This window comes from Cinclus cinclus, chromosome 2 (assembly GCF_963662255.1).
Source record: "Cinclus cinclus chromosome 2, bCinCin1.1, whole genome shotgun sequence".
NCBI lineage: Eukaryota > Metazoa > Chordata > Aves > Passeriformes > Cinclidae > Cinclus > Cinclus cinclus.
The window spans coordinates 113568553-113584307 of record NC_085047.1 but is presented as its reverse complement, the minus strand read 5'-3'; the positions used below and the strand labels follow the sequence as shown (position 1 = coordinate 113584307).

Here is a 15755-nt window from a genome sequence, read left to right as displayed (position 1 = left end):
CTGATTAAGATCCATCACTGTAGCCAGCACAGAACCAAGTATGCAATCCTTCATATTACTTTTAAAAAGAAAAATCAAAGTGAAAAAATAAAATCAACTGCAAAGTGAATAAATATCCCAGGCCCCCATGGCTTCATTTATTCTTGTCTTCAGGAACATCGATTAGCAAGGAGAGCATTGTCATCTGTTTGCCTGTTTAAAAGACAAAACAAAAGAGAAAAACAATGTTCAGGTTCTGTCTTAACAATAACTTGGATGCTTCCCAAACAAGCATCTTAGTTATAATGCAAGTCACATTTATTTATTAACTTATTTTAAGTAAAACCACATTTGAGGATGTGAGGGCTTAAAACATATGAAAAAAACTCTGAATATTTTACCTGCATATTTCTATGAATCCAGTCTGTAAACACAGTCATATTCCCATACACTCCAGGTTTGTTGGGAGTGGCACAGCCAGTGCCCCAACTGGTATCTCCAACCAGCCACCACACAGAGTGGTGGAGAGTCACCAGAGGACCTCCACTGTCACCCTGCATGGGACACAAACATCCTGTTAGTGACACAGCCACCAGGAAAAACACAACCCATTTCACTCCAGGAACACAGCTTTAGTTTCAATATAAACCTACCTGCCATTTAGGGAACCACTAAAACAAGATAACATGGCAATTTTGGTGCTAAATGATGTCTGCTTCCAGCTGGAATGAAAACAATTTTTGCCCAGATCCCTCTAAGTAAGATTAGCATTATTGACTTTCTTGTTCACAAGCACAATGATGTGATTAAGAATACAATAATGATAATAATGCTGTGGTTATGAGGAGCATTTGATCACTTTCAAGTACCAGGTAACAAATCATCCTTGCAGCATTAAAAAGGAACCTCACCCTTCCTGGGAATTTAGGGAGAACCCAGCACTGGCAGCCATTCAGATGATGAAACAAAAACTCTTCTCTTTAAAGGGATGCACCACCAAAGGAGCCAGAAGCCAAATCAGACATAATGCAAACCTTTAATTTTTGGGGGGCATAGGATTAATTTGCAATAGAGAGAGAGAGAAGAAAGAAGGGGGAGAGGGAAAGAAAACAAAAAGCCTACTTGCAAGGCCACAAAAGTAATCAGATCATTATTAACTATTACTTAGGATTAATTACCTGACAGGAATCAACTCCCCCTGCTAGGTCTCCAGCACAGATCATTGTAGGCAGAATCATGCCATTGTAGATATAAACAGCATTACACCTCGAACGTTCTATTAAGGGCACCGCAACGTAATTCAAGTTATTTGATGTTTTACCTAGAATTGAAATATGCGCAAACGTGCAAAGACAAAATCAGAATAAGCATCACATTACTTTGCTATTACAAAAAAAAATCCCTGCAGCCAAGATGAAATAAAGTTCCTAGAAGGAGCAGGATGGAAATTTAAGATGTGAGAAGTCTACAAGAGGTCAAGAGGACCTCCCCCAGTACCTTTCTTATACAAAAAAACCCAAAACTTTCCTCCCTTTCCTTTTTCCAGTCTTGCAAATTTACTTGCATCATTCTACTTCAGGACACATTTGGCATACATCAACCCTTGCTGCAGGAGAGGTGGCCCTGCCAGCAGGGACACAGAATTTTCTCCTGGCTGGTATTTCTGGGCCCCAGAACTGATCTGAGGGTCCTCTGCCGTCTGCTGAATGCAACACATCACAGCTTGCTTTGAATGCCCTGGGTAAATATTGGGGGCTGTAAAATGGGTGAAAAAGTAGTGCATGAACAGATCGAATTCAAACTTCCCCACCAGCCCAAGCAACAATACTCATAGGATGAAGAGGACTTGTTTATGTAAAAGACCAAAATATTCCAGAAGCACTTTTTACCTCCTTGGTACTCTGCTCCCCATCCTGATATCCAGCACTGCTGGTTAGGCTGGAACATCATTCCTGGATTGGGCAGACAAACTGGCCTCACAGTTTCTGCAAAACAATCAGAACAACAGATGTTCAGACAGAATTCAGAATAAATTTCAACTGCCACCATCCATTACACACAATGCATTCCCTCTGTACTTTGCATTCCTTGCAGGCAGACCATGCAGGAAGCAGCAGAAAGTTTATCAGCTCCCCTTTTCCTGAGGGGTACCTGGTCTTCACCTCAAATCTACCTAATCTTCACCTCAAAGTGAGGAGCAAGAAGTTAATGGTTCTACCTTAACTCATCAGGTTAAACAGAACAATTAACCCCAGCTCTTCTGAGCAGTAGAAGATGAAGAAAAAATTCTGAAAACTACAGCTCTACATTCTCGTTGCAAAATTCTGCTGAAAATAATCACAAGACAAGCAGGATTCAGTACTGATATATACAAGAAGTGTGGAGCACAAAAACCTGGAAAACAGACAATCTCCCTGTTCTCAGCAGCAGAGAATCCCTTTCAGATTACTCCTGGTAGCTTTAAACTGGTGCACTGGAACACAAAGCACCTGTGCACAAAAAGCACTTCAAGTTTAAATAATGGCTTGTTCTCTATTTTGTGTTGCTTGCAAACAACCTACATCTGCTTTCATGAAAGGAACTTCTTGTAATGGTGAGTTCTGAAGGGTTTTTTTGCCATTATTTGACCTGACTTGAGTTGGGATTTAATCAGCTGCTCCACCACTGCACCTGTAGCTGTCTGCACATGCAGCATTCTGAGGTAAAAGCAAATTACTGAGATGAGCCCAAAGCCCCTATCTGGGTAATAGATTTAAATAAATCCTGTTTAGGAAATCAGAGGCTGTGCTCTCTGTCTCTATGGGTAATTTCGTGTTTTTCCAATATTTATCTATAAGGATGGCTTGATGATATTCAGACGTTTTAAAAAGTGTGCTCACTGCCACTGGATTTTTCCCTTAAGAAGAGCAGAATACCTACCAGTAAAACTCAGTGGTGTCTCTAGCTTCATAAGGGCAACATCATTGTCTTTAGAGTCTGTGTCATATTCTGGATGGGAAATTATCTGCCGCACTCTGTATCCACTTCTAAAGAGCATCTCATCCTGGTTCAGAATCCCAGCATAAACCCTCCAGCTGTGTGGGTCAGAAAGTCGCCTACAGAACAGAGAAAAGGTCTGAAGGTTTTCTTCTGTGGTGAAAAGACAGGGATTAGAACCTTCAAAAAACTGTCTTCAGAAGCTGGAGTCAAATGTTTGTGTGACCAAAAATGCACATGCATTTTGACTACCATCTCTGAAGAATAAGACAAACAAATTGCCAGATGTGTAACTCGAGGAAAGCTTGGCTCTAGTTTCAAAAATATATCAAAAAAATCTTTGCAATGGGTTAAGTATCACTGTCCATCCCCTTAATCACTCAGCACAACAAATTAAGTCAACACTGAAGCCTTTTGATTTCCATGACTGAGTGATCAGGCAGGTATTTCTGAAGTCTCACATGTCAGTGGTATCAGCAGAAGCCAGAATTAGTAAAAGCATGATCTAGTGAAAGAATTTCACTATCTTGAAAATGCCAGGGTTTTTTTGGTTTTTTTTTTTTGTTTTTTTTTTTTTTTAGGCTGGTTTTGGGTTTTGGTGGGCTCTATTTAATGTTAAGCATGCTTGCTAGATGTTATTTAAGCAGCCTCTTGTGCTCCAGCACAGTTTACAAAAGCTTAATAGATAACTTGCCTCAAGTGTTAAAACTCCCTCCAAGAGAAGCTTGGCCAAGGCAGTAGTGCCTGCAAGTCACCCCACCTCCAAAAAAAAAACCAGGTCAGGCTGAAAACCAGGTTTGTGCCAGCTGCAGCTTGATTGCCATTCCCAAAGATTTCGTGCACTACAGAGCTCAAATCCAGACAACAAAGGAGGGATAAGATCTCCAGGTAGAAATCAACACTTGCATTTCTTTCTCAAGGTTAAGGACAAATATTCTTCCTTGCCTTAGCCTCTAACTGCAATCCAGCCAACCAACCATTAAAAATGTTTTTGCTTTGTGGGTTTTCCCTCCAGCAGAAGCAGCCACCTTTTAAACAAATTCTGCCCTTTCTGAGGGTACCACAAAACCCTCAACTCTCTTTTATAGGTTAAAAATGTACAAAGCACCAGCTATTTTTCTTGTTGATGGCTACATAAAGTGCTCCTTGGATAGATATAAATCTGTATTTAATACTGACTTGGACTTTACTACCCTGTGGCAAGAAGATATGAAGAAATAAATGGCACAGGCAACTTTAAACTGATCATATCTACAGCAGTGTGATATTTGAGAATTTGGGGGGAGGGGAGTTTCCTTTGGGTTTTCTCACGGTGTAATTCAACATCTTCATGAAAACATTGTACTGGCTGGCATTAAATTTGGTGCCTTGAGTTTACATCTTAAATTGGGTGGGTATCTGTGCTCAGCATCACCTCTTTCGTTTTGTAAATAAGACAAAACATAAAATAAGGCCTCCTGTAGAAAGCACAGATAAGCTGCAGCCAGCCTCCTCCAGAACCAATCTTCCCTTCATACTGCAAATTTACCAGACTGACAAAATACTGCACCGAGCACCTGCATGCCAGCCAGCGGGGAGGAATTCAGTTTTAAAGGAGAAAATGGGGGGAATTGAATAAATTTCAGCTTGAAGAAAGGCAAACAGCCATGGAGGGAGGGACTCACCCTTCTACACAGTGTGCTGCTGTCACAATCCAGTGGTGGGTGATGATGGAGCCCCCGCAGACGTGGGTGCCCTGCACGTGCAGGCTGACCTGCCATGGCCACTGTCCCAGCACAGCCCCACTGCCACCCACGATCCTGTTCATGATGCTCACGCTCTTGCTGGACAGGCCACACTCTGCAAGGTCAGTAACACACAGAGGTTAATCCAAGAGGGAGCTGGGAGATGGATTCTGCCTCCCTCAGGCTCCCCTGGCAGAGTGGTGCACACACCAGGTTTGACCTGTTGGACACACCACAGCTCAAACCCCTGCCCTGGCACCAAATCCCAACTCTGCCATTGCCCAGACCCCCATTAAATTGCAAACCCCACCTGGCAGCTGCTGCCCTTGGTTCACCATAAGCTCTTTACACCTTTCAGCAATCTCTGTCGATTATGCAACAAAGCAGCCAACAGCCAGGAGACTCCTCAGGACAGGAATCACCATCAAAAAGGCACTGCCCACCCAATTGCTGAATGTTGAGAGCAAATGTGCCACAGACATCCCAACACAGCTGCAGGGGAACAGATATGGAGCTTCACCACAAGTCATTTAAAAGAACCAGTGGCAGCAAAGACTGGGGATCCACTGTCTTCCTTGTCTCCTCTCCCACCTTGCTCCTAAAACTGCATTATTTGGGAACCAGAGTTGAATCATTTGCATGAATGCAAAAACAGCAATTAATGCCACGGGTCCAAAAGGACTTGCCAGCCAGAGCATTTCAAAGCATGATGAAGCAGAAGTTTGAAAAAGCCAGTGAGTTACCTATGCAGCGCAGAGAAACCACATTTCCTGAGGCACAGGAATCGCTGCAGGAGACATAAAAAAACCAAACAGTATCTTAGGCACCCAGTGAAAGAAATGACAGGCAAAGCCCACCCTCCATCTGTTTTCTACCCATTCCAGCTACACGCCCTGCCTTCAGCCTCATCTTCCAGTGGAAGGTTCCCTCCTTTCTTCACTTTCTCCAGCAACCATCTGGCCTCCCCCATGCCTTGCATTCACCAAAAGTGTCCTGTGGGAGACTACAGTCATAAGCACAAAAGGTTTCTAAGCCTATTGAGAGGCAAGATGAAGAGCAGCTTGAGTGAAAGTCGAGCTGATTTACCAAGTTTTTGCAGAAGAACTACACAAGAAGCTGCAGGAAGTTTGCAGGCACAGCAGTCTACAGGTTTTGAAACTGGACACTTCAAAGTTGCTTAAAGATAATAAAAATTAAGCTTCCCACAGTGAAGATCCATTTTTGCATGCTGTGCGTTCATGTGACTGAAAAAAAGGCTGTGCCAGCTGCTGTGAATGTGCTGTAGCTGGTAGCTCTTGTCACCATACACAAACTCCTGCTGCTGGTCAGAGAGCCTTAAAAAAATACCTTTGACATGGCAACCTTCTAGATAGCACAGAGGATGGGACACTTTTTCTTTTAGAAGAGGACAGGGAGGATGGAAAAATGACATCTGCGCTCTTAAAAAGTGGGAAGAACAGTTGCTGCAATAAAAACAAAGTCTCTTTCTATCCAACAATCCCCACTGAAACATGTGCTTGCATTATGCTGCAGGCAGAAGCTACACCTCTCACAGCATCTGGAGAGACCCTGGATGATAGGAGAGAGGCTTTTATTAAACAAAGATACCTGTTGTACAGCTTTTTGTACAAGTCTATATTCCCAGCACTTGTGTTCAGCTTCATGTAGCTCTTAAAGCTGGCTTCAGGTGCTAACCCACGACTGTAGAAATACGTATCTCTGCAGAACAGAAAGCCCACTATGAAACCCAGTAGTGGTTCCAGTTTTCAAACAAGTTATAACAATGAGCTGTGCCAAGCTGAAGCTTCTGAGATGACAACACTAGAAATACTTATTTTTGTCTTTACATGAAGGTGGAACACCGGTGGTGCAGCCTGGCCAGAGTCTCAGATTCTTTAAACATCTGTCAAGTTCCACTTCCCACCAGTCACTAGGATAAAATAATATTTTTATCTGATGTGCATGCACCTCGTGTAACAGGGCAAGATGAAGAGATGCCTTTGCCAGTACATTTGCACAGCAAAATCTCAGACTCATTAAAAATGTCAAGGGGGAAATTTGAACCTTTTTGTGTCTGAGCTGACAGAGGCTGGACTTACACACTGTAGCCCATGTCTTTGCAGGCAGTCTTCCCATAATCATCATTCCAGTCGTCTTGGCAAACAGGATACCAGGATTTGCTGACAGGTGAATAAACTTCCAGGATAAAATTTGGTCCAAAAAGTCTAACTGCCAGAAAAGGAGAAAGGGAAAAAGGAAAAGAAAAAAGAAAGAAAAAAGAAACTAAGAACACCACATGCTATTATTACTGCTTTCTCTGCTTGGAAGTAGTTACCCATAATATCCACTTCATGTATAACTGATGTTAATTTAATGCTCCCTTCTACTCAAATTCTGAGTAAATATCCACTAGACAGAAATATGTCAATTACTTACTTCTTTTCATGTAAGGCAATTTAGAAGAACTACCAGTTTTACAATCAAATGTACAAGATAAGGTTCATCCTTTCATTTCCACTTTTATGCTCAACATTCTCTTTTATATTTGACCACTGAGAAAGACTGCAATAATGAAAATTTTCTGATCTTTTCTCTATGCAACAATATATTTCTAAATGTATCACATACTATGTATAAATAAAATATATTTAAAATATATTATCTGTTAATGCACCAAATTTCTTCAGAGAAGTGTTTAGTAGAACAAGAATGTAACCAGGAGCATTTAGATCTGACATTCCACATCCCATTCTGCATTTGCTTGCACAAGAATTTAATAAAAAATAGTTCAAGCAAAAGAATGGATTGAAACTGGCTTCTCCAAGAACCCATTATTCAACCAAATGGAGTAGAAGAGCTGCCAGCAAATGCTAACCCTGCATAAGAATGCGCTGAATAAAAGTTTACAGAGGGAATTTAAAGCACAGCTGGAGTTTTCCAGTGTGGCACTGGCATGACACAAGATGCCAAACCTCTGGAAAGGACAAATCAGTGTTTCTACCTTCAGCTCTGCACTAAAGCTTCCCTTGGCATCTTTTCAGTTCAAAGCAATGATTTCACCAGGCTTTCTTAAACAAATGAGTTATGAAGTAGTTGAAGAACTAAGGGGAGAACGAGGAATGCAAAATGCATGGAAAAAGACGTTGAAGGCCAAGAGGTTTATGTGATCACCTGAAGCTTACTGAGAAGTCACCACTGGCTGTTCCATCCAGAGGCAAAGCTAGATTCAGTTCTGCACAAACCCCACTCAAATTAAAAGGTGATGTTTAAATAAAAAACCGACTCAAAGTCAAGACAGCTCAAACCCCTGAGCCAAGCATTTTACTTCAGCTTTTCAATCGGGCTGGAAACAAACCGAGTATCCACATATAACACACATCCTAAAACCATTTTAAAGATAGACCTTAGGCTAAAACAGCTTTGTTGCAACTTAGGCAAGCTCTGGCCAAGGCAATCTGCTCCCAGGCTCCTGCAGCTGATGCAGGTTTCTCCCCCCAGCCCACTCACCACAGCGGGTCTCGTCCTCCCCGTTGGGGCAGTCGCTCACTCCATCGCACCACTGGGAAGGGGACATGCACACCCCTGAGGATCCACACTCCATCAGGGAGCTGAGACAGTGATTCTCTACTGCAGGGAGAGAGAAGCACAGCCACGAGGCTGCTCGTCAGCCCAGCGCCCAAGGAGTTTCCCATTTTGATGGAGCAAAACACTGGAAGAGGCTCTTGAACCTGGAGGTGGGAGGGAACCCAGCCTGCCACAGCAGAAGATGGATTGCTCAGTCCTTTGCATTGCTTGTCAGATTGAGTCTCTGATGCAGCTGATTGGATTTTTGGCCACTGGCCTCCCCTGAATAATCAGGCACCATTAAGTTGTCAGAAAGGAGTCAGCTTTGCACTGGCAAAGCGTTAGCAGGTAGAGAAGGAGGAAGAGAATGATTGCCTCATTTAAACAAGATTACACTCACCCTGCTTAAACCAAAATGATTCAAAAAAACACCCCTAAGAACACAGTGTCATCCTAATAGTTCTAAATGAGCTGCCTTAAAATCATAGAATAGTTTGCAAGGGGTCTTTAAACATCATTTTAGTCCAACCCCAGTGCAACGAGCAGGGACATCTTCCACTAGATCTCTCTTCCTCTTTTCCTGAGCAGAACAGAAAGAAGAGGCTCCTTAAAACAGCAAATTTTTAGTTTCCTGCTTTTTTTTTTAGCAAAGCAGCTTTCATTGAAAGGGACATTAAGACAGCAAAAGACAAACTTCACCTCAGAGGAACAGAATTAGTCCAGCCCAGCTTCAGAGCTCAGTCACCTCAGCTGGAGATGATTTCCAAGGCAAACATCCAAGGTACAGCTTAGAGTGCTGAGACAGGCTGGGCTCATGCAACACTTACACAAAAACCCCACAGAAACAAAAAAATGGATTTAAATTACTTCTGCTCCAAGAGATCCCATTCTAGCAAAACAAAACACATCTTGACTCTTTGCACTCTTGCAGTTAAAGTTTACACACTTAACTGCAATCCCCTCCCTTCACCTGAAATTAAGTGAAGCTCAAATTTGGAAAGTAACACCAGCAGTAAAAAGAAAGGGAAAAAAAAGAAAAAAACCAAACGGAACAAGTATATAATAAAAAAACCACCTCAACCCACAAACAAAACTGAGCCATTAAGACGCAACATTAGTTCATCTCTTAGGAAAAAAGGAACAAAGACATTTCTGTCCTTAATTCAGCATAAAGCATAAAATGAGAATGGGTATTTCTAACCTGAAAAGCTTAACACATATTTTCTGTAAGGAAACAATTAGAAAAAAAAAAAAAAAAGCTTACCAAAATACCAGATGAAGAAAGCAGCAATCGCACAACAAATTACTATTAATATAGATAATATTATTATTGCGGTTTTCCTTAGACCTGAAATGAAAGCAAGGAGGAAAAGAGAAATTAGGTTCACAAGCGGAATAATTTCCACCCACCAGCACTATTTATTTGATATTAAAATCATTCATTTTTAGCCAGGCTACTCTCCATCCCACCATCCTTCCTCCCACAGCACCCAGCTACGCCAGCACCACAGCAAGCTGCCACTTCCTCAACGCACAACTTGCAAGGGGAGTTCCCTTTGCTTTGTTATTTTACTTTTGACAGATCTCTGGTCCAAAACCGGGAGAAATCCCCCCAGAACTTACTGGCTGCACACGTTCTCCTGGGCGGGGGAGCTGCTGGCCCGCTGGACTGGTGGGTGGCAACCCTGGGCACGTAGCTTGGCACGGAGGGAGGGTTTGTGGAGAAGAGCTGAGGGTAAGCAGTAGCACCTGCTGCCTGCCTGGCAGCGTAGAGGGGCTCTGGCTGGAAGCCCCTGTTCTCGTAGTACGGCGGTGGTGGACCCTGAGGGGTGGCGTGGGGAGGAGGGAAACAGGAGAAGGTGGGAAACAAGGCTGCCACCAGGACAGAATTCCATCACGCTCCGTAAAATACACCCCGCACGCAGAGCACTTACTAGTGACTGCAGGTCACACAGACTGAGAGATTCACAGAACATGCCTAAAACCTCGCGCTTTGAGCAGTAAAAATAGCACAGAGTGAGGCTGGAAAACCTCTGACAAGAGCAATTGCCTGATCCATAGCCCAGCCTAAGAAGGATTCTTGAGCCCAGCCTTCCCAAGCTGTTTTTGCACAAACGCTTGCCCTGGGAGGTGTGACAGGATAGAAATAAACAGCAAGGACAGCTGTGGGCAGCACCATCACAGAAAGAAATGCTGACAATTAACAGCCTTTGTCCAGGTCCAGGGTAAATGCTTACTGCCCGTTTAGTGCTGTGACAACACCAGGTACACCTAAGCTATTTCTGACACAAACTGGCCTGCAACAGGTCGTGGAGTATTTATCCTGGAAGAACTAGTTAGAAGCCATTCTAACCTATCCCACCAAAACAAGCTTAAATAAATCAAAAGCATTTGCTCAGAAGAATAAATCTCCCCTAAAAGTGCCTGAGCACTGGAAATGTTGGTTAATTCGAGAATCTTACATCTGCCTCACAGCATCTTTTCTTGTTTTTGCTAAAAAAGGGAACACAACAAATAGTCCATGTTTTTAAAGACTTGTTAATCAGGATGTTACTCAATGGGCTGTTACATGTAAAGAAATAAAACCGTATTAAAAGAAAAAAAATCAGAGAGGAATATTGTGAATATTTTGTTTACTTACTAGAGTAGAGGTCATTTTTACTTTGTCAACAGTACAGAAACAATTCAAGGGTTGGGGAGCAAAGTGTGAACCTATACAAAAAAACCAAAAAGGGAAATAATCAAAACTGGAGGCTTTGTCCAGCTTTCTTGCCACTTTTCCCTTTGGAAAAAGGCCAGATTTGCAGAGGGGTGAATAAAACAAATTAAAAAAAAAAAAAAAAACAAAACAACAAGCGGAAGTATTTGAAGAGAGGGTACAAATCAAGGTGCAGCATGAAATCAGATCTCAGCAGCCTCTCAATACAAGCCTGAGGATTATACAGTGGCAACTATTCATTAGCACGAGGGCAGCACAAACTGAGAAGGTCAAGTCAGTGCTCGCTCTCGCTGGCACAACAAGAGTCAGAATATCCTGGCAGCGACCCACACGGTGCCAGTGCCACGTTCAGGTCCTCCTGCCTCTCTCAGCACTTACTCACGTGTCACACTGAGGTTTACCTCACAGAAACCAGCAAAGCATCAAGAAATACAAATTCAACCAATTCATGATAACAGCACAACTTGCAGCCGCATTTTTTTTACTCTTGCGTGTTCTAAGCAGTTGTTTTCTTGGCTGTGTGTTGTAGTCACCACATCAAAAACAGGGAGAGAAGCATGGTGGGGGAATTGTGCCACAATATGGAAGTTTTGCAAACAGGGTAAAAGAGAGGTTCTGCATCGAACGTTTCGAGCATCCAGCAGTTTATTTTAAAGTTAAACGTTAACGTTGAGCAAAACCACTGATTGCCACACACACAAGAAATACGAAAAATTATCTAAAATGGGCAGTTGTACACCTCCACAAGCAATCATTCTAATAAACACTGCTATCTTCTGAGTCCTCTCATCTTGCTCTACAAGGAAAAAAAAGCCTAGAAAATTCCTCAGTCCTGCACTGAGAAATATCTTTCTCTACCTTGCTGAGCAAAGCCCTGCACATTACAGCTGTGCAAAGACACAACATAATTCAGCCCAAAGTAACAGGTTATTTTTTAGAGCCTCTATCAAGGCATCATCTTGCCCTAAACTGACCTGCAAATGTCACTGAAGCAGATTTCAACAGCTGCTCGGCCCCTCAAGCACACCAATTCTTTGTGACACTTCAAGGCTGGTATTTGCTTATCAGTGCTGGCAAACAGGTGTAAATAATGCACCACTGAACTTATTTGTGTGGCAGACAGGTGAGAAACGAGTCTTACTCCTACTTACTGAAAGTCCATCAGACTGGTGACTAAGGCTCCAGGACTTCTGCTTTGCTTTATGTCCCATCCATCCTTGCCCAGCTCTTCACAGCAGTCGGGATGTGAAGCTCTGCCCAGACTTAGAAACAAATAAATGACAGGAGATTACTTCTGCTCCCTGTTCTCTGAAAAGGAGAAGGAATAACGTTAGGAAGTTTAGTGATACCAGAGAGAAGTGGTGATTCTGAGGTAAGCCAGCAGGGACTATGACCAAAAAAAAAAAAAAAAACCCAAATTCCTTTATTTACAGTACCATTTGAAAGGCTTTGCAAATTAACAGGGAAGAGTGTTCCTCACTCTTTTTTGGGGAGTTTCTGGGAGTGGTTTTGGTTTATTGGTTTTGTTTGTTTGTTTGTTTTTTCAACTGAACTGAGGAAAAAAAATCTCTCTCTTGTTATGCTGGTTTTCCACCATCACTCCCAATTTAGTTCCAGCTAATCTATTTCCTATCCAGATTCTGATTAATAACAGTTTCCCTGTTATAAAATGCCGGAACTCATAGGTAAATACAAACTTCCATGGTATTACTTATACACATTTTACAGTATTTTAAAACTGCATAAAACCACAATCACTGAATTCCTGTTACTTTTGCAAATGTTCAAGGTAAAAAAAAAAAAAAATCAATCTGTAGCATCCAATAATGATATAATCTGGTTTTCCTAAGAACACATCACTCCCACACTTCAAATTGTTTTACAAACACATCAAGGGAACTGCAACAACTTCTCAGATAAAGATGCTGGGTCATGGAGAACCAAACTGACCTGTCAAACATTCCCCATCCCAACAACTAGAGAGCTGGAAGGGACTGGTCTGCTGTATCTCAGTCCAATACTTTGGCCTCTAATTCACCTCACACATCAGACAAATTTAAATAGACCATTTAAAAGTGTCATAAACCCACTCTGATGATGCAGAAGAGTTCAGTGGGAATGTACAACTGTCCTTCCCTCTCACTGCCCTCATTCCTCCTGATGTCTGCTGAGTTATTATAGCACTTTACTGGCTGCATCTGAAAAAAACAAATTTCAGGAGTCCTTTAAAAGGAGCTGGAGATCCCAGGCAAGGGAACTGGGATGGAGCTCCCCACCAGAGCAGGCCTCAAAGTTCCACAGTGTACCAGAGGCTGGAGGGTTGGCTTGCTAACACCTTCCAGCTCTGCAGAAAGTACACACAAATAATGAAAGGGACCCATCAGTCCTATGGAGTCAAGCCCCTACATTTCCAAAACTCCAGTATGGATAGAGCAGAACCAGCATTTAGACCTGCAGCAACACAGTAGGTCCAAAACTGAGTGTGTTTTCCCTTCATAACTCGAAGTACAGGATTAAAGCCACTGTTTCTAATGACAGGAGAGACAAAGTGTAAAAAGCCACCACTGACACAGTTCACTGATGAATAAAATAAAATGTGTTTTTGTAACTGGCAGCTGTTACTTGAAATATCTGAGCTTCTTATATATGCCTTAGGAGTGTTATGTCATGGCTCATTAAGATTAAAGAGATGCTTCACTATTTCCAGTAAATTTGTCAAAAATAAAAAAAGAAAGTAACACAGACAAGCAACAATACAAAAATTAAAAATATTAGATCAATTAAAAATAAATTCAATCCAACAGCTTTTTGGGTTTTTTGGGTTTTTTTGATTTTTTTTTTTTTTAGTTTTTCTACAGATTTCAGCAAATCAGGTCTTTAAGTAAAAGTTGCAGCAGAGTTGGTCTGTGCTTCATTTGACAATGTCCTGTTTAATCAAAAATGGACTTTCCAGACTCTCAACCCTCCAAAGGCTTGTCCTCCTCCCTACCACAGAGCCAGTCCCTCTGTGCCCTGGACAGGAAACACCAAGCACAGTTGTGCAGCTCAGCTGTACATGGTCCTCACCACCACCTGCTCCTAAACACCTCAATGAATTTTGGTGAATTCTGGGCAAAAATGAGACCTTGCTTTTGCCTCATTACAGCAGTATCAGCTCATGGCTCCCTCACACCTCCTGTGTTCTTTGCTGGCCAGGAGCCAACATCCCAAAAAAGGCAAGGGAAAGAATGAAAGGCAGAGAAGCCCTAAAGGTATAAGCAGGATTTTGTAATCAGACTTGCTGCTTTTTATCTCAGCTCTCCATGCAAGAAATAACAGGACTTCCTCAGCACACACCATGTTATAATTACCAATTGGTTTCCACAAGCTTTTCCACAGAGATCCCTATAGGCTGTTTCCATGCCCAAGTCAATAGGATGGAATAACTACCTCCAGATATCCTAATTCAACACTGGGAATTCAACTGGCCAAAGCAGCCAGAGTTATATTGGCAACAGCTTGCTTCCTGCATTTACATATTGCTCCAATAACTGATTTGTGCTACTTCCTGAAACAGAAATATCAGCTGTGTGCTAAGCTCTGTGATAGTTGTCAACAGCTGAAAAAGAAACCCCGGAACAGAAAAAGAAGACTAGCTCTTCACAGTTAGACCTACATAAAAGCAACCACATGTAAACAAGAAAGATGTAAGAGAACAGAACAGTCAAAAAACAAATGAATGAAGCCCAAGTTCATCTTCTAAAAGGAGGAAGCATAAAAGCATCCAAACATTCTATATGAACCTAGCACATTGCATGACTTCTAAAAATTTCCCTGTATCAAGCAAACGAGCAAACCAACAGAACTCACTGAGATAGCAAAGGAGTAATTTCAGTGCAAAGCTCAACCTTAAAGGGTAAGCCAACACATTATGGCATTGATGACGCTAGAAAGGAAATACGATTTCATTTTTTTTTTCATTTCCAACCATTTTATGACCACCTAGAAGATTCAGCAACACAACCGTGAATACAAAGTAACCATGATATGAGGGCGTGGAGGAAAGGTTAGTGGGGCAATAAAATAAAAAAAAAAAAATAGAGAGAGAGAACACAAGCAAAGAGGTAATTCCAGATTTATTTTCATGATCTTTTCACAGAGTAATTTCACAGGACAGTTCCTGCCTTGTCACTGAAGAGGGAATAAACATGGTCAAGATTCCTGTTTAACAATCAGTACTAAAAATTATAATGACTTGCAAATAAAGTATAGAAGGGTTGAAAAAAAAAATCCAGTTATGAATGAAAAAAGAAAGGAGCTAAATAAGATTTTTCATCCCATTTCATTAACTTCAACATTAATTTCAATATTTCCTTGACACTTCTTCGGGGACAGGCACTGAGTATTTTTATTGTGATGATTTCAAAAAGTGATTTTAATTTATTTCATTTTCCTCTGGCAGAGATCAAAGACAAATTGACTGAATGTCTCAAAGTCATCAAAATCAGGGTCCTACAGTGTCCTGGCCTTTCAATAAACCCTCTCAACAGAGGTGAGCTCTACTCAATGTGCTTGAGCATTAACATCACAAGTATTTCAGAGAACTTTGTGAGACTATGCAAATATTTACTTGAAAGGTTGCCAAAAATAAAACTTCATCCTTCTCACTAAGAAATAGTTTTGAAGCTATTCTAGATTAGCTCCTAAAATGCCATTATTCTGTACAACTACTTATCAAGAGGTGTTAAAAAACAGTGCCTCTTGATGAGCACTATCAGCATTGGCTTAATGAAGTCCACGGCAGTATTGCCCAG

The 15755-nt window shown here is 41.7% G+C and overlaps 1 protein-coding gene across 1 annotated transcript; it reads right to left on the bottom strand.

Moving 5' to 3' along the window:
- Positions 1-180: 180 nt before the first annotated feature.
- TMPRSS2 (transmembrane serine protease 2) lies at positions 181-10899 on the bottom strand. The gene is made up of 13 exons (XM_062514977.1): positions 10885-10899; positions 9867-10065; positions 9508-9591; positions 8187-8306; positions 6779-6908; positions 6288-6398; positions 5423-5466; positions 4620-4794; positions 2899-3074; positions 1869-1964; positions 1158-1300; positions 381-533; positions 181-192 (listed from the first exon to the last, which is right to left on the bottom strand). Exons 1-13 carry the CDS (start codon positions 10897-10899, stop codon positions 181-183), a joined length of 1458 nt encoding a protein of 485 aa, XP_062370961.1.
- Positions 10900-15755: the final 4856 nt, after the last annotated feature.

Bases quoted from the DNA above. Each gene is read 5' to 3' on its own strand.
- TMPRSS2 (XM_062514977.1), bottom strand. The intron at 5,467-6,287 runs GTATCTTTGTTT...TGTCTCCTGCAG, and splicing joins TACAAAAAGCTGTACAACAG to CGATTCCTGTGCCTCAGGAA. The intron at 1,965-2,898 runs GTAGGTATTCTG...ATTGTTTTGCAG, and splicing joins GACACCACTGAGTTTTACTG to AAACTGTGAGGCCAGTTTGT.